Source organism: Ovis aries, chromosome 1 (assembly GCF_016772045.2).
Source record: "Ovis aries strain OAR_USU_Benz2616 breed Rambouillet chromosome 1, ARS-UI_Ramb_v3.0, whole genome shotgun sequence".
Lineage (NCBI taxonomy): Eukaryota > Metazoa > Chordata > Mammalia > Artiodactyla > Bovidae > Ovis > Ovis aries.
This window is the reverse complement of record NC_056054.1, coordinates 35013584-35033143: the sequence shown is the minus strand read 5'-3', so window position 1 is coordinate 35033143 and position 19560 is coordinate 35013584. Positions and strand designations below refer to the sequence as shown.

Here is a 19560-nt window from a genome sequence, read left to right as displayed (position 1 = left end):
TACCACTTCAGGTAGAATACACACATCTTAAAACTCTTTAGGTCCCTTTACCTTCCCCCACTTTGTAATATATAAATTATCTTAAATATTATCTCTATATACACTGAGAACCACCTCAGACAGTATTATAATTTTTCTTTTAACTGTCAAACACAGTGTGTTAAATTCAAGAAGATTAGTCTACAATGTTTACCTATTTCTCTGAAGAACTTTCTTTAGCCATTCTTTTAGAACTGGTCTGCTGAAAAAAATTAGCTTTCCTTCATCTCAGAATGTTTTTATTTCATCTTCATTTCTGAAGTATATTATCACTGGATATAGAATTCTAGGTTGACAGTTTCTTTTATTAAACCCTTGAAAATGTAGTGCTACTTCTTTCTGGCCTAGGAACTTGTGCTCCTCATGAGAAATCTGCTGTAATTTGAACTGTTGCTCCCCATAAGTAATGAATTGTTTTCCTCTACATGCTTTGAAAGCTAGGTTTTCTTAGTTTTTAGATTTCAGAAATTCAGTTATATGCCTTAGTGTTGAATTCTTTGGGTTTATTGGGTTCACTCACAACTTCTTGCCTCAGTCAGTTTTACTAGTACCAAATTTGAGAATTTTTCAGCCTTTATTCCTTCAAATATTTTTTCAAGTCCATGTTTTTTCCTTCTGGTACTCTTTGGCACTGATGACACAAGTGATAGATCTTCTCCTATTCTAATATCAGTCCCTGAAGCTCAGTTTTTTATCTCTTCTCAGTCTATTTTCTCTGTGTTGTTCAGATTGGACACTTCCTGCTGATGTCTTCAGTTTCACTGATTATCCTGTCATTACCACTTTGCCATTGAATTGCTCTAATGAGTTTTTGTTTAGTTATTGTTTTTCAATTCTAAAATTTCTTTTTTGTTCATGTGTATATTTTCTGGCTCTTGGTTAAGATTTTCTATTTAAAATTTTTTCAAAAGTGTAATTGTTTATCAAAACATGTTTTCAATAGCTGGTTTAAAGTCTTTAATCTGTAATTACAGTATCTTTATCATCTCAGTATTGGTTTCAACTCATTCACTTTGAGATTTCTCTGGTTCTTGATAACATGAGTAATTTTGGACTCTGGGCATTTTGTGTATTTTGCTACATGACTCTTTTATTTTTGCAGATAGTCAACCTGCCTATGTTTAGAATGTTCACTTTTGTGAATTGTGGTTCAAGTATCAATTTAGGTTATAAAGCCTTTGCAGTGCTGTATTGGTCTACTCCACTTATATACTGTTTACCTCAATAGGACTCTAACCCACATTCTCCTCGGTGCAGGCTGGAGAGAATGAGGATGGGGACAAAAGACTGGGGGCCCTCTGAGTAGGGTAGCCTCTTCCTTACTGCAGGGGGTGGGGAGAAGTCAGTAATCTAACCATATTATCTCCATGGAATATGGGTACTTCCTTATTTTTGTAGAGTTGTAGAAATCAGGATTTTGCCCACTGACTCCTTCAAGGAGTCTGTTTTCTGCAGTTCAGGGGTGAGATAGTTACAATTCAGCTTACAAACTCAGTAGGGAAGAAGTACCGCCTTGCTGTAGAGGCAGGATGAAGACAGGATGCAGAGACAGGATGAAGGCAAGTTTTCATGCATCGTTAGTACTGTAGCTTTCCATCAGGATGGGGGAGGGTTACATCTCTTATGGTATATTCTGTCCTGGTGGACCACTCTTTGTCTGGTTCATTAGCTACAAAGAACGGGGCTTTATTGGTGTTAATTTTTTATGTGCCAGTTAGTATCATGATGCTGAGGAGGAGTAAAATGGGATGCTTTTACTCACTCTTGTCTGAAATCAGAAACTTGATCTGTGCCCTTGTTTTACTATTAAGATAGATATGACTAGAGAGGTTAAATGATTTGCCTCATATCATAAAACTGGCCAAGGGTGATACTGAGCCTAGGGCCTTATCTCTGGCAAAAGATTTTTCATCAGAAGTGTTGTTTTATTTTATATAAGTTTGCAATTAAATATTTCTGGTTGTAAAAAATAGAGTTTAAATAATGTGATTTGGCTGTAATTAAATTTGCATTCAAGCAATTTGGAAACATTAAGCACTTATCATTATCTATCATTACCTATGTATCTTTACTTACCTATCTACCAGTACCTATCATTAACTATCTGCTGTAATATTAACAGGGCTTTGCAGGTGGCTCAGTGATAAAGAATCTGCCTGCCAATGCAGGAGCCACAGGAGATGTGGGTTCAATTCCTGGGTTGGGAAGATCCCCTGGAAGAGGAAATGGCAACCCACTCCAGTATTCTTGCCTGGAAAATCTCATGGACAGAAGAGCCCGGTGGGCTACAGTCCAGGGATTGCAGAGAGTTGGACATGACTGAGCAACAGAGCAGGCACTTAACATTAACTAGCTGCTAGGTCTTGTCTGTGGATTCATTTTCATTTAATCTTCACAAAAGGAACACAAGTTAGGAATCTTTCGATGTTTCCATTTTACCACTGAGGAAACAGGCTGAAAATAGTAAAGCAGTTAAGCTAAGTTATTCAGCCTAGGTAATGGCCAAACAAGGCCTTGGACACATGATTATTTGACCCATATACTTATTCTCTACTGATGCTATCTGACTTTTCATGCTATAGGTAGAGGGTAATTGACTTATTCATAGGTTCATTTATGCAACAGACATTTATAAAGTGCTTATCGTACGACTGCACAATTGCACTCATCTCACATGCTAGTAAAGTAATGCTCAAAATTCTCCAAGCCAGGCTTCAGCAATACATGAACCATGAACTTCCTGATGTTCAAGTTGGTTTTAGAAAAGGCAGAAGAACCAGAGATCAAATTGCCAACATCCATTGGATCATGGAAAAAGCAAGTGAGTTCCAGAAAAAGATCTATTTCTGCTTTATTGACTATGCCAAAGCCTTTGACTGTGTGGATCACAAGAAACTGTGGAAAATTCTGAAAGAGATGGGAATACAGACCACCTGACCTGCCTCTTGAGAAATCTGTATGCAGGTCAGGAAGCAACAGTTAGAACTGGACATGGAACAACAGACTGGTTTCAAATAGGAAAAGGAGTACGTCAAGGCTGTATATTGTCGCCCAGCTTATTTAACTTCTATGCAGAGTACATCATGAGAAACACTGGACTGGAAGAAACACAAGCTGGAATCAAGATTGCTGGGAGAAATATCAATAACCTCAGATATGCAGATGATACCACCCTTATGGCAGAAAGTGAAGAGGAACTAAAAAGCCTCTTGATGAAAGTGAAAGAGGAGAGTGAAAAAGTTGGCTTAAAGCTCAACATTCAGAAAACGAAGATCATGGCATCCGGTCCCATCACTCCATGGGAAATAGATGGGGAAACAGTGGAAACAGTGTCAGACTTTATTTTTCTGGGCTCCAAAATCACTGCAGATGGTGATTGCAGCCATGAAATTAAAAGATGCTTACTCCTTGGAAGAAAAGTTATGACCAACCTAGATAGTATATTCAAAAGCAGAGACATTACTTTGCTGACTAAGGTCCGTCTAGTCAAGGCTATAGTTTTTCCTGTGGTCATGTATGGATGTGAGAGTTGGACTGTGAAGAAGGCTGAGCGCCGAAGAATTGATGCTTTTGAACTGTGGTGTTGGAGAAGACTCTTGAGAGTCCCTTGGACTGCAAGGAGATCCAACCAGTCCATTCTGAAGGAGATCAACCCTGGGATTTCTTTGGAAGGAATGATGCTAAAGCTGAAACTCCAGTACTTTGGCCACCCATGCAAAGAGTTGACTCATTGGAAAAGACTCTGATGCTGGGAGGGATTGGGGGCAGGAGGAGAAGGGGACGACCGAGGATGAGATGGCTGGATGGCATCATGGACTCGATGGACGTGAGACTGAGTGAACTCCAGGAGTTGGTGATGGACAGGGAGGCCTGGCGTGCTGCAATTCATAGGGTCGCAAAGAGTCAGACACGACTGAGCGACTGAACTGAACTATCATATGACAGACACAGTACAAGGCAGTGTATGATGAAATGTAGGGTATAAACTTTGTGGTAAACCAGGTGAGATGTCATTATGTGGGATCATTATGAATGGGAAGCAATGGGGACAGCTCCTATAGAATGCTTAATTTGGCCGACCTGGAAAGGAATCTTAGGCAAGAGGTTATGTGGAGTAAAGTAGACGGGAGATTTTTAAATGGGGGAAGTGACATCAGGTAAAATGAAGTGAGAGGGCAGTGAAGAAACTGGCCAATTTATATGGCATGATGGGAACCATGAACCACTCTTATTTTTTCTCCTTTTTCTAAACTTTCTGTACCACAGCTACATGGCTTATTGTAGGAGCATGTTTTTAAGTAAGAGAAAATCTTATTGGACTGAAGTGGGAGAACCGTAGATAAGATAAATAAATGTATTAGTGAGGATATACATGGAGCTGCTTGTAATAAAAAAAGGCCCCAAAATACAGTCGTCTAAAAAAAAAAAAAAGATTGAAATTTATCTCTCTCACACAAGTAAGTTCAGATATAGGTCAGAAGACCAGGATTGGAAGACTGCTTTGTACCACAGGGTCATCTAGAAACCGCAGTTCCTTCTGTCTTATTGTTCTCATCCTACGATCATCGTGCGTAAGGTCCATTCCATGAAAAGGGGAAGGGGGAGGTGGTGAGAAGCAACTTTCCTGTAAGAACATCACCCAGAAGATGCACATATCACCCCTGCTCCCGTTGTCAGTTGTCTCACTGGCCTCACCTGGAGAAGCTTGGGAATGTGGGTTTTAATTGGGATGTCATGTGGCCAACTAATCTTTAGGGAGTCTGTCACTCAGAAGAAGAGAGATAATATCTTCATACTTTCATTTAAAGATGAGACAAACTGAGCTATAAAGAGCCCAATTTTATACCCATCAGCTGTGCTATCTCTTTGCCTCTTTTTCTGAAAACAAAGAATGCATTATAGGATTATTATAAGAACCTAATAAGTTCCTAAATATCAGTTTATTGCCAAGGTGCTTCGTGCATAGTTGATGCGTCTTCCTATATCTACCAGCCACCCCCGCCTTCTTCAAAAACTTATAGTAACAGATTCAAGGAAAAACCAGTCATTGGTTGCATACCAGGCATCACTTGTCTGGCCTGATTTCTGTATGGGCTTCATCCATCTACTCTCTGGCCACTTCCTGTCTATTCCTTTGTCCAGATCTAACCAGAGTCATTTTGCTAAAATACACTCTCAAATATATCAATAACAATAAATAATTTTATTATTTATTTTAGTATTGTGGTTACTTATCACCACCATCCCAAAGATGGAAACTAGTAATAGCCCCTATTTTATAGATTTGAAAACTGGGAAAGAGAGAAGGTAAATAACTAAAGCAAAAACCACATAGAAAGTAACAAGCAGAAGCTGGATACAGATGTGCATAACTTCCAAATCCATGTTCTTAAGCATTCACTGCCCTTACCTCTGGAGAAGGCAATGGCGCCCCACTCCAGTACTCTTGCCTGGAAAATCCCATGGACAGAGGAGCCTGGTAGGCTGTGGTCCATGGGGTCGCGAAGAGTCGGACACGACTGAGTGACTTCCCTTTCACTTTTCACTTTCATGCATTGGAGAAGGAAATGGCAACCCATGCCTGTGTTCTTGCCTGAGGAATCCCAAGGATGGGGGAGCCTGGTGGGCTGCCGTCTATGGGGTCACACAGAGTCGGACACGACTGAAGTGACTTAGCAGCAGCAGCAACAGCCCTTACCTCTCATTCAGTTTTCTAGCTAGAAACAAAACAAGATCCAAATTATTTCACTTGACATTAAGATATTCTTGGTCTAGATCGCAGTATCTTGTCAGGCTTGTTTTCCCTCTTCCTGCGTAAACAAAAAGGTGTTTGTTTGTTTGTTTCCAGGAATGTATGCTAGTCTCTGGCCCCCTTATGTGTTACCTACTTTCCCCCATTTGATAATTTATTGTATAGAATGGTAATACTAATAAGAACTGTTTACTTATCTGTATGCTCCATTAGATTGAGGGCATCTTAAACTTCAGGGCCTATACCCCCAGCAACGGGCCTTGACCTACCATAGGGTTTGTGCTCTTTAATGAACCTATACTGTAGTCAGAAAAGAGAGCATTCTTGAAGAGAATCCTGAAAGAGAGTCCTGAAAGCCCATGATTCCCTGTCTTTGCATTTGTGTATGCCGTTCCCACAGTCTAAAATCTTTGCCTTCACAATACATGTCCTTTTGCCGGTACCCTGACCTTCATTTACAGTCTGGCCCAAATATCATGTCCTCTTGGACACTTTCTCCCATATCTTGAGTGGAAATTGTTCTCCTCTGTCAATAGCTTCATACCCCTTGCCCCAGAATGGTAACATATATCATCTTCTATGCATTAGTTTTTTTCTGCAGTCAGCCTTCCCCAGGAGGCTTTGACACTTCAGGAAAACACCATTGCATAGTGATCTGTGTATTGCCCCCACATATAACATAGCAATGTCAGAAGGTACCTGACAACTCCAAACCAGTTCATAAAAATCTGTTGGACTGAACTTGAATTTGATTTCCACAGGCTATTCTCAGAAACCTAGTATAATCCCAAGAACTACCAGTTAGACCAGTATTCTTAGCAGGAGTTTATGGACCTCAGGGGACTGGTGAACTGCATTTATGCATAAATGTATTCATGTGTAAAGGATTTTCCTTTACCAGATCCATGACATACTCTATATTCAAATGATTTTATTGCTTAAAAAATTGTATAAAATGCCATGAAGTTTTATTTCCTATGTCCTTATGTTTCTTTTTTGTGCTTTATTGGATAGAAGCACTTTTTAATTATAAAAGCAATACAAATACATTGAGTGACACATTTTGAAATATAGTTTAATAAATAAGAGAGAATCTTAGTCCTCCTTGTGTCCAGCCTGCCTCCAAACACACACACACACACACACACACACACACACACACGCTGGTGAGTATTAGTGCACAGACGCTGTCACTGCTAGTGGGAGTAAGAATTGGTGCACTCTTCCTTTTTTTCCTCTTCTCTTTTTGTGTTTTTGTCTGTTGGTTTTTGGGTTTAAGAAATTAGATAAAGTAGTATCTTCCTCAACTTTATATTTCATGGTTCAGTGTCTTGTCTCACCAACTCAACACTTCTAAGTTTTTTGTCCTAAACATTTATTTTGCTCTATTTTATTATTTAAGTGCTTAATCTTACATGTGGGAATTTTATCCTTCATATGAAATTTCCTGTAACCTATCACTTTGATTTGCCTCTTATAGCTACTATGCTATTCCTTTTCTGTTTATTTTTCTGTTTTCATTTCTTAAGCCTGTTTTAGCCTCCTGAACCACCTTTTTTACACTACTGTGTTAATTTCTACTATACAGCAAAGTGATTCATTTTATATATATATATATATACTTATTTATATATATATTCTTTTTGATATTCATTTTCACTATGGTTTATCACAGGATATTGAATATAGTTCCCTGTGTTATGCTGCAGGACCTTGTTGTTTTTCCACCCTATGTATAATAGTTTGCATCTGCTAATCCTAAATCCCCACTCCATCCATCTCCCATGCCCCACCTTGGCAACCACACATCTGTTCTCTATGTCCAAGTCTGTTTCTGTTTTGTAGAAGGGAATGGCAGTCCACTCCAGCACTCTTGCCTGGAAAATCCCATGGACGGAGGAGCCTGATAGGCAACAGTCCATGGGGTCGCAAAGAGTCAGACACGACTGAGGGACTTCACTTCACTTCACTTCATTTATGTTATATTTTAGATTCCACATATCAGTGATACCATATGGTATTTGTCTTTTTCTAACTTACTTCACTTAGTATGACATTCTCTAGGTCCATCTATGTTGTCAAAAATGGCATTATTTCGTTCTTTTTATGACTGAGTAGTAGTTCATCGTATATAGATACCACCTTTTCTTTAGCCATTCATCTGCCGATGGACATCTAGGTAGTTTCCATGTCCCAGCAATTGTGAATAGAGCTGCTGTGAACATAAGGGTGCATGTATTGTTTTGAGTTATGGTTTTGTCCGAAAGTATGGCAGGAGTAGGATTGCTGGTCATATGGCAACACTATGTTAAGTTTTTTAAGGAAACGCTGTACTGTTTTCCATAGTGACTGGGCCTTCTTACATCCCCACCAACAGTGTAGGAGACCAACAACCTTATTTTTAACCTCTTTTTTCCCTTATACTGTCCCTTTCTTAACAACTGGTTTATTGTTGTACTTTGAAGTGTATTCTCTATCTTACAAAATCTCAGATGACACTGGGACTTACGTTTACCTCCAAGTCAAGCCCTTGGCATTGTGACTGGCATGGTTACTTAAGAATTGGTAGACATCACCATCATTGGTACCAGGACTGCAGGAGGTCATTTGATGTATCCACGTTTACACTGTTGATCACACCATAAAAATGTTTGATCTAGTTCTGTTGGACTAGTAATATACTTGGGCAGAAAGTTCTAAGTGATAGAACTCTGTAGAAGTTCATTTCAGTAAACACTAATGGAATGCCTAATCCCTTCCGAAAACAAGCTAAGTGAGGTTCCAGATTGTATCCATTGTCAGTAGGAGTTCTTTAGTTTAAACTGAGATTTTCAGCCATTCCAAAAATATTTTTACTGTATATTCTAAAATAGTCAAGAAATCCTTTCTAAAGTAAAACCTAAGAAATTCATCCAGGCATTCAGCACAGTGAAATAAAATGTCTTGATTTAAGAGACCCATTCCTGCCATTTCTTAGAACAAAGACATGTACTTTAAAGGCAGACCAGACTCAGATGGAATCCTGGCTCTTCTCTTTATAACAAGACAGATTTACTGTGCTGGTGATGAGCAAACACAGCTGGAAGACTGGACCAAAAGAATGATGGAAGGACTGAGTTCAGGCTTGGCCTTTAGCATGGGAGCAGGGTGGTGGAATGAGACTAAATCCATGGTATCTGCTTTGATGGGACAGTGGGGTCCAGGGCATTTGGAGTGACATGGGGGAGCATCAGTCACGGCAGGTGGGGAGATGGGGCCATCGACACGTGGAGGAAATACGTGCTTCTGTTTGATACCACAGCCTGCAGCAGGACACAGCCCTGCATACTGGGGGCAGAGGCAGGGCCTATCTAGATTGCTGTCTTGAGTAAACATATCAGGGAAGACATTGATTAATGACTGTTGACTGCAGTCCAAGTCATATTTGCACATACCTGCACATTTGTGTATACTCCTGACCCACCCACCCACTCTTCCATTCTCTCTCTGTCCTCTCCCCCCAGATCCCTCACCCTCAGTCTCACATTCTTTCTTTCACATCCACTAAACTCTAAGTTCCTATCACCACCCCAGGTCAATGGCTTTGTCCTTAAATCTTACATAATGCCTGGAAAGTTTCACCAACGTGCAATAGCTTTGCAACCTTGGCTAAGTTACTTCTTGCTGAAAGACCAGGAAAATCATTACTGCCACAGGGCAGTTGTAGGTTAAATGAGATAGAACGTGAAAGGTAGTTATGAAAGGCACCCGGTAGATGTGGTTGTCTGTGACCACCAGGGCCTTTCTCCTCACATCATCTCTGTCCTCTTGTCCTATCTTTCACCATGAACAAGCACACCCACATCCCTTTGCACACAGAGCCCATTCATTCCCCAGAGACTCTAGTGGCTATCTGCCAGGGACCAGGGAACAAAGTGCCTTTCACATTTCTGTTCTCATTTTTCTCCATAGAATCCTTTGAGGGAAAGAATTATTTTCTCACTTTACAACTGGGGAACTGAGGCTCAAAAAAAAAAAGAAAAGAAAAAACTAAGCAATTTTCCCTGGAGCTCACAGCTAATCAGCCACAGAGTTAAGACTTACACTCAGCTCAAGAATCAGTGTGCTCTTCTCCCAGCCTTATGATGAATTTTCTGTCACCTAAAACATGTTGAGGAAAAGGATATTCTCTCCTGGTTAAGCAGATGTGATTTACTAAGTCCATGTTCACTAACCACATCTCTGCCTTCTCTGATAAGGCACATGGACTGAATTCTGCCCTTTATAGACACAAAGATACTTGAGGTTAGATACCTTGTTTATCTTGTTAAATCTTTATGCCTTGTTCTCAGGACAAATGGTGGATACTCAATTCAAGGAAGTCGAACATATGAATGAATGTTTATAAGGGATGTCCACGTCCTATAGTAGATTCGACCTGAGGCTAGTTGAGAAGAGGAGAATTGGAAACAGAAACATCCCCATCAAACCTGGGTGCATAACATGGATGCATGCACACACACACACACACCCACACACACACACACACACCCTTCCTATCCCCATCCAAGCTCACACACACACACACACACACATACACACACACACCCTTCCTGTCCCCATCCAAGCTCCCACAGCCACGCATGCATGCACACACACACACACACACACACACACACCCTTCCTGTCCCCATCCAAGCTCCCACAGCCACGCATGCACACACACACACACACACACACACACACACCCCCTTCCTGTCCCCATCCAAGCTCCCACAGCCACGCATGCATGCACACACACACACACACACACACACAGACACACACCCTTCCTGTCCCCATCCAAGCTCCCACAGCCAAACATACTCTACATTCCATGATACACAGACATGTGCATATTCTATGACTATTTTTACTATTTTTTAGTTTGTGAAGAAATACGGGAACCTTTTTAGCCTGGAACTCGGTGACTTGCCTTCAGTTGTTATAACTGGATTGCCCTTAATCAAAGAAGTCCTTGTCCACCAGGACCAAAACTTTGTGAACCGCCCCATAACCCCTATTCGAGAACGTGTTTTTAAGGAAAATGGTAAGTTTCTAATATAAGATGTGTACGTTTGATACTCTTATAGTCTGTGAAAGGTACTTTTGTTTCTGTAATTCTCCAACACTCCCAGGGACTAGGCCCCTCATAAGTTCCTACCCCTTACGGAAGCTGAGTGCCCACATTTCCCTGTTGAAGGTACCTCCTCAGGGCACCTGGCAGGGTCCACCCTAATGTCAGGGATTTGGGCAAAGCGACATCACCTGCATGAACTCGCTCTGGATGCTTTAATAAATAAGTATCCTCATTCACTCAGTGATGTGATGTGTTTTTAAGCAGAGGAAAGGCAATGAATTCTCAGGCTCTCTTTCTCCACTCAGATCTGTTCCCCTAGGAAAATGGATGTGGATCAGCTTCCTCCCCCTCTTGATTATGTGATCCCTTCTTGCGTCTCACTTCTTGTGGTCTGTTGTTAAGGCTGTGCCTTACAAGATATCTCGAGCCTTCTGTTTTTGTTAGGAGGGTTTGGGGTTTCCCTGGTGGCTCAGTGGTAAAGAATCTGCTGGCCAGTGTAGGAGACATGGATTCTTCTGGGAAGATCCCACATACCACGGAGCAGCTAAGCCTGTGCAAATACTGAAGCTGTGCTCTGCAAAAAGAGAAACCACCGCAGTGAGAAGCTGGTACACTGCAACTGGAGAGCAGCCCCTGCTTGTCCCAACTGGACAAAAGCCTGCAGCACTGAAGACCCAGCAGAGCCATAAATAAGTAAAATCACTGAAAAGAAAAAAGAGGGGTTTAGCATAAATACTTAAAATGATTATTAAATTCACACGTTTAAAAATCTAAAAGAAAAGCTCAAATATATTCTATGAAAGCACCATATTATGCAGGTGCTTCTCAATTTCCCTTTGAAATATTTTACCCATTAACTCTATATCCATTCACTGTGCTTATTTGCCATATGAAGCCTGGTGGTAGGTACCAGTGACAGAACAGTGAGGAGAATGACAAAGCCCTTATTTTTCTGTAACTTACATTTCATTCAGGAAAATAGTATCAGGTACTGTAGCAATTTAAGACCTTAGTGTTATGAAGATAAGAGCGCAATGTACTTCTTAGGAGTGTCTAATATCCTGAGTCTCAGGAAAAGCTAACACAGTGACAATTAATATCATGAGGTGAAAAAACTATCAGGTGGAGGGAATGAATGGAGTATGAAAAGTCTCTGAGGTGGGAAGAAGGACACTGAACTGGAGGAACTGAAAGGTGGCCGGTGTTGCCGCACAGGGATTAAATGGAGATGAAGCTGCTGAGTTGAACAGGAATAGTTCATGCAAATTAAGGATGTTGCTTTTTATCCTAATAACAATGGAAGCTCCTGCATGGTTGCAGTATAGAAAGGGATCATCATCCTTACATGGTCCATTTTAAAGACTTCTCTAAACTACAACGTGAAGAATGGGATAAAGGGAGAAAGAGACTATTGCAGCATTTTAGGTGAGAGGAGGTGCTGGCCTAGACCAGGGAGGTGGTGAGAAATGGCAGTCCAACAGGTTAGACCAGGAGAGTGACTGTGAAGATACATGTGTGTAAGTTTCTCAGGAGGAAAATCCAATAGGACATGTTGACCCAGACAGAGGGAGAGTGAGGTGTTGAGGTAGACACCCAAATGAGTAGGTAAAGGAAAGAAGGGACATGTGGAAGAGGACAAAGTGTTGGCTGGCCTGGGGGTCGTATAGAGCAAATAATGAATTCAGTTATAGATATGCTGAGTGTGAAATGCCTTAAAATCTGCAGAGTCAAGCAGATACTTGTGTATGTGTCTAGTGCTGAGGGACAGAAATAGATACTAACTATCAGTAGATTTAAAATTTTAGGAACGAATGAGGTTTCCCCCAACATGAAATATAGATAAAGAGAAAAGACTTCAGACCTAGACTTGAAGAGCTCCATCATTTCAAAATTCAATAGAAGATGAATTAACAAAAGATACAAGAATTTCTCTGTAGTCAGAGTACAAAGGAGGGAAATTTAGAGAATGTGGTGTCCTGGACACCATTGGAAGAGAGTATTTCAAGAAAGAAGTGCCTCATGCTGCTGACACGTGATGGTGAGGTTGAAAAGGATCCTGGACTGGGCAGCAGGGAAGGTCATGTCCTCATCGTGGTGGAGGCCACAGTCCGATATGAGAGTGAGTTGAAGTGTACTCTGGAAGTAAAGAAATGAAAGGATGGTGACCTCTCCTGAGTTATGAAATAAATGATCATTGATTGAACACACAAAGATGGATTTTTTTCCTTTGCCTGTGTTGTCCGCTCTGCATAGATTTTTCACTCTTCCATGCTTTCTTGAGTGATTCATTTATTTTTAAGGCCAGGCTTAGATAAGATCTCACCTAAAGGACTTACCTTGTGAATATGGATTTTGTCTAATCCATAAGTGCATTCTTAGTTTGTTGCATGATACAAATATTTACATATATTTATATGACAAGTCATCAAAAGTGGACTTTGGAGTCAGACAGACTTGAATTTCAATCCTGTTCAGTTGCTTGCTAACTCTGTGACATTGCAGAGTTTATTTTATCTCCTACACCTCAGTTTCCTTTTCAACAAAACTGTTGGGAGGGTTGGCAGTTATGATAGGATGTACCTCAAAAGAGGTTCTGTGAGTATTATATAATGCATTAAAAATGCTAAAAGGTCTGTCATTATGAGTAATCAGTAAATGCTAGCCATTGTATCCATTGCTTTGGGATTATTTCTCTGAATAGTTTCAAACACCTTAAAGCCCTTCCCCTTCCTTCCGTCAGATACATTGTTCCTCATGGGTCTTGTTGACTTTCTTTTCATAATGTTGGCTTTCTTTTTCCCAGGCTTGATCATGTCCAATGGCCACATATGGAAAGAGCAAAGAAGGTTCTCCCTGACGGCTCTGAGGAACTTTGGTTTAGGAAGGAAAAGCTTAGAGGAACACATACAGGAAGAAGTTGCCTTCCTCATCCAAGCAATAGGAGAGAAGAACGGTGAGCAGGTCCTAGGACAGGTCCAGGGACCGTGGTTCATGCTTTCACTAACCAGATGCTCATCAATACCTGCATATCTGTCCTAAGCCCAGGACTGTGTTGGGTGCTTAGGGGATAACAGTGAACAGCTAACCATGAACTGCCATTATGGAGCTTGAGTGTTAAGAAGATGGGTATAAAACTCATTATTGGTTTTAAATCCTGGTCATCAATTTGACTTCCAGGCGTTGACTGAGTGCTTGCTGTGTGTCAGACCTGTGTAGGGTGCTGGGACCACAGTTTCAGATATAGTTCTGTAGTCAGTGTGTTACATGCCATGTAGAATATACTCTCGAAAATAGGAACAAACCAATCTGAAGTCTCTCTCTCTTCTTCTGCTTCCAGGGCAGCCTTTTAACCCTCACTTCAAAATCAACAATGCCGTTTCCAATATTATTTGCTCCATCGCCTTTGGGGAGCGGTTTGACTACCAGGATGATCAGTTCCAGGAGCTGCTGAGGCTGCTGGATGAGGTCACCTACCTAGAGACAACGTTGTGGTGCCAGGTGAGGCGGTTCTCACTTCCTACCTTGGAGAAGGACATTGAGCTGATGTCAGACAGAGATGGGTTCTTCCTTTTACTTTTTTCTTAAGCTAACATAACTGTTTAAAATTGACTTTGACAAACATGTCTGAAATCAGTCTGTGAATTTGATGTTTTATGTAACATAGTTGAACATTGACTATAGACAAAGAGGGCTTCCCAGGTGGTTCAGTGGTTAAACAAAAAAATCTACCTGCCAATGCAGGTGATGCTGAAGATGAATTGGGAAGATCCCCTAGAGAAGGAAATGGCAACCCACTCCAGTATTATTGCCTGAAGAATCCCATGGACAGAGGAGCCTGGCGGGCTACAGTCTGTGGGTTCACAAAGAGTTAGATGCTACTGCTCACATATGCACCAATTACTGGAAAACTGAGTTCAGTTATGGGACTTCAGTGGATACCAGGTTGACTATTCCCAAGGAACAAAAATCCTGGGAGGCTAGGAGGGGGCAATAGGGCAGGGGTACAAAGCATTTCTTAAGAGATCCAAAGTAGACCAGGCACTTTGATGGACAACTATACATACTTTATCTATTTATTTTTTTACAACAGTTCTTTAAAGATGAAATGGATCATCCTGATGTATGCAAGCAGATATGGAAATGTGTAAACAAATCCGCATAGTATTCCACTGGCTCTGTGTTAAGTGTGGTATGGATCTCATGTCCTTTGATCATGAAAATAACCTTTGCCCACATTAGAAGCTAGTTTAGGTAGATACAGATCACATCATTATTACTACTATTAGCAAAGTACTATAGCTAGAAAGAAACAGACCTAATTGTCAAACCCATAGCTATCATATTTGAAATCTAGACAACTTTCCATTACCTTATGCTATCTATTTTCTACCATATATTATTAGAAAAAATATATATAAAACTACTGTATTTAGTAAAAAAATATTTTACCCACCTTGAGCTTACCTCATACTGAGGACAGACAAATAAATACACATATGATTTACCATAGATATTTAGATACATAGGAATGTAGATACATAGTTAGATACATATACATAGATAAATATACATATTTTACAAATACACACAAATATATCTATACACACATACTAATGACAGTTGTCATGGAAAAATATAAAACAAAAAAAAGGAATGGGAAGAGATTTCCAGAAGTGCTGCTAATTGTAGGATCATCAGCTAAGACAGATCCAAATAGGTGACATTTGAGTAGCACCTTAAGCAACTGGAATTACACAGATTTCAGAGGAAAAGCATTCTAGATGAAAGAAATAGCAAATACAAAGTCCTAAACAAGAACAGTGTTTTTTATGTTTGCACAGAGACCAATGGGGCTGGACTGGAAAGAGTAAGAGAGAGTAAGATGTCAGGGAGTGATAGGAGAGGAGGCAACAGGAGGGTGAGGGGCCAGATCATGTAGAGCTCAGGCCAGGAGAAGGATGTAGAATCTGTCTAAACATCTTGGAAAGGCATTGGCAGGTTGAGAGTCAAAAAGTGAAATGATCTCATTAAACTGTTAAATGATCTCTGTGGCAGCTCAGTGGAAGATAGGCTGAGAAGGGGGTTAAGGAGAGCATCAGGAAACCTATTGGAGGCTACAGAATCCAGATAAAAAATGTTAGTACTTTGTACTAGGATGACAAAGCAGATGGAGCAGTGAAAATTGGTCTGAAGGGGTTTGGGATGGAGGGTTGAAATGCTTTGCCAGAGGGAAAATAAGAGGGTTGAGAGAGAGAAGAGTCAAGGTTGACTCAAAGGATTAAACTGAAGTTAATTAAAGAGATAGAAAAAGAATACAGTTTCCTTGGCGTGTTGTTCAGTCGCTCTCATGTTCAATGCTTTGCAACCCCATGGACTTGTCTTAAGAAGTAGAAAAATGTCACCCCCACCCTTTTCTCCATGATGGTTTTATTTATTCCATCAGCTCTACAATGTCTTTCCAAGGATAATGAATTTCCTTCCGGGTCCACACCAAAGGCTCTTCAGTAACTGGGAGAAACTGAAGATGTTTGTTGCCCGTATGATTGAAAACCACAAGAAAGACTGGAATCCTGATGAAGCAAGAGACTTCATTGATGCTTACCTCCAGGAGACAGAAAAGGTGAGGGGACCTGAGTGTTTTCCTGAATAGTGTCCTTAAAGATCAGATGAAGGGATTCTAATATCTTATTGCTGGTGTAAGAAGTCACCTCAAACTTGGTAGCTTAAAACAACCAACATTTATCAAGTCAAGGTGGGGGCAGTACTGGCTCTTGCCAGGCTCTAGGGAAGAAACTGCTGATGGACTTTTCCAGAGTCTAGAGGCTGCCTTTACTCCTTGACTGACTAATGACCCCTTCCTCCATCTTCAAAGCCATCAATATAGCATGTTTTTCTGCCACCATCTTCACATCTGCTCTTTATGACTTTCTTGCCTCCCTCTCCTAAAGACCCTTGTGATTATATTGGGCCCACTGGGATAATCCAGGATAATTTTCCTATCAAGAGCCTTATTTCAACCTATCTACAGAATTTTGTCTGCCATATAAAATTCACAGATTCTAGAGTTAAGGACATAGACTTCTTTGTGGGTCATTATTCAGCCTACCACAGGGGAAGAAAATAGAGGCAGCACTTCACAGAATGTAGGAATAACATTAACTCAAAATTGATGGGACAATTAGAAATAAAGACAGAGGTTTAAAGTATTTGGCTTAAGGACTTTAGAAAGACCAAATACTGCCTTTCCATAATCCATTCTCTACCCGTATCAGAAGGACCTTTACATAAAGGGGAAAAAAAAGTATTATTTAATTGTTAGTTGGACCAAAGCCCAGTCTCCTACCCCTTCCCCCAGCTCCCCATTGCAGAACACAGGTAAATCTGAGGCAGATGCCAGAGTTTAGCCTCGGATGAGAGAGACATTTGCCTTCCTCCTTCATCCCTATGTCATCCACTTTTCAATGTTACTGTAGGAAAGAAGCAGGAAAAAAGCCAAATGGGATGTACAGCCTTCGCAGCAGTCATCCCTCTGGTAAACATATCACTGCATTGGTGTCATCATCTTTGACCCGTCAGATTATTCATTCCCAGAGTTGGCAGAATGGATTTCTTTCCAATTCCTCTCTTGTTTCACCTTATTGTGATAACATTAATAGAAGCAGTGATTTCTCTTACGAGGAGGAGACTTCACTTACTGTAAGATGTGCAGGTGTGGGACCACACAGGGAGGAACACTGACACATTGAAGGAAGGTGGTGAAGATGCTGGAGTGCCATGAGGAATGACTGTTGGAATCAGAAAAGTTTAACCTAAAAGGAAAAGATTAATGGGGAGATATGAGAATTAGAGAAATTCAGTTATTGTTTCTGTTATTGGTACAAACATTCGTTGAAAATTGCTATGTGCCCTTTCCTACTCACATAATTCATAATTCCGTCTTCAGAGGTGAATATTGTTATATCTGTTTTGTGGAACAGGAATCTGAAGCACAGAAAGGTTTATTAACTTGCTCAAGTCATACAAATAGTGAATGGTGTCGCTAATATTGGAACCCAAGGCTGTTTGCCAGTGTAATAATAGATTCTGCCTAATTATGGGTGTAAAAAATTAGTTGTCTTTTTTGTCCACCAAAGCTAACAAAAGCTTCCAGCACTAGGGGCAGTGATATTCCAGTAATAAATCTCTGCCTCATGAGACAGCCAAAAGGAAAGATATTTCTCCTAGGGTAGTCTCTCCTTCACGTTCTCTTTAGGATGAAGCCCCGTGTGTTGTGGCAGCTAAGAACCACCTGAATAAATCAATAATCACTGTGCTTTCTAGCATAAGGGCAATGCTGCTTCAAGTTTCCATGAAGAAAACCTTATCTACAGCACCCTGGACCTCTTCTTTGCTGGAACAGAGACAACGTCAACCACCTTGCGCTGGGGTCTGCTCTACATGGCCCTGTACCCTGAAATCCAAGGTGAGCACGTCAGTGGGTGGGCCTCGGCTGGGTCAGAATGGGGCCTCCTCAAGAATATACGATGGGGCAAAGAAGGTGTCTTCAATAAGTGCTTTTGGGAAAACTGGACAGCTGCATGTAAAAGAATGACATTACAACACTTCCTAACACCATACACAAAGGTAAACCCAAAATATGTTAAAGACCTAAATGTAAGACCAGAAACTGTAAAACTCTTAGAAGAAAATATAGGCACCATACACAAAGGTAAACCCAAAATATGTTAAAGACCTAAATGTAAGACCAGAAACTATAAAACTCTTAGAAGAAAACATAGGCAGAGCACTCTATGACATAAATCACAAGATCCTCTATGACACACCTCCTAGAATAATGGAAATCAAAACAAAAATTAAAAAGTGGGACCTAATTAAACTTAAAAGCTTTTGCACAGGAAGGAAACTATAAACAAGGTGAAAAAGACAACCCTCAGGGTGGGAAAAAATAATAGCAAATGAAACAACTGACAAAAGATTAATTTTAAAACTGTATAAGCAGCTCATACAAATCAATAACAGAAAAGCAAAAACCCAATCAAAAAGTTGGCAAAAGACCTAAACAGACATTTTTCCAAAGAAGACATACAGATGGCTAACAAATACATGAAAAGACGGTCACCATCACTCATTATTAGAGACATGCAAATCAAAACTACAGTGAAATATCACCTCACAGAATGGTCAGAATGATATCACCTATCATCTGGTCAGAATGGCCCTCATTGAAAAATCTACAAACTATAAAAGCTGGAGAGGGTGTGGAGAAAAGGGAACCCTCTGTGCTGTTGGTGGGAATGTAAACTGATACAACCACTATGGAGAACAGTATGGACATTCCTTAAAAAACTAGGAATAAAACCACCATATGACCCGAAAAGCAGTCCCATCACTAGGCATATACCCTAAGGAAACCAAAATTGAACAAGACACACGTACACCAGGGTTCATTGCTGTTATATTTACAACAGCTAGGACATGGAAGCAACCTAGATGTCCATCAACAGATGAATGGATAAAGAACCTGTGATACATATATACAATAAAATATTACTCAACCATAAACAGGAATGCATCTGACTCAGTCCTAATGAGGTGGATGAACCTAGAGCCTATTATACAGAGTGAAGTAAGTCAGAAAGAGAAAAATATCGTATACTAATGCATATATATG

The 19560-nt window shown here is 40.5% G+C and overlaps 1 protein-coding gene across 6 annotated transcripts in view; it reads left to right on the top strand.

Annotated features, from left to right (window-relative positions):
• The window catches only part of CYP2J (cytochrome P450, family 2, subfamily J), a 67307-nt gene that overhangs the window by 2722 nt on the left and 45025 nt on the right, over nucleotides 1-19560 (top strand). For all 6 annotated transcript variants that reach the window (XR_009600188.1, XM_042248814.1, XM_042248764.1 and 3 more), the window contains 5 exon segments: nucleotides 10697-10859; nucleotides 13693-13842; nucleotides 14227-14387; nucleotides 16333-16509; nucleotides 18210-18351. Coding sequence is in view for 5 of the 6 variants with exons in the window: in XM_042248814.1 (XP_042104748.1) it covers nucleotides 10697-10859; nucleotides 13693-13842; nucleotides 14227-14387; nucleotides 16333-16509; nucleotides 18210-18351 (793 nt within the window). In the remaining variant the exon portion in view is untranslated.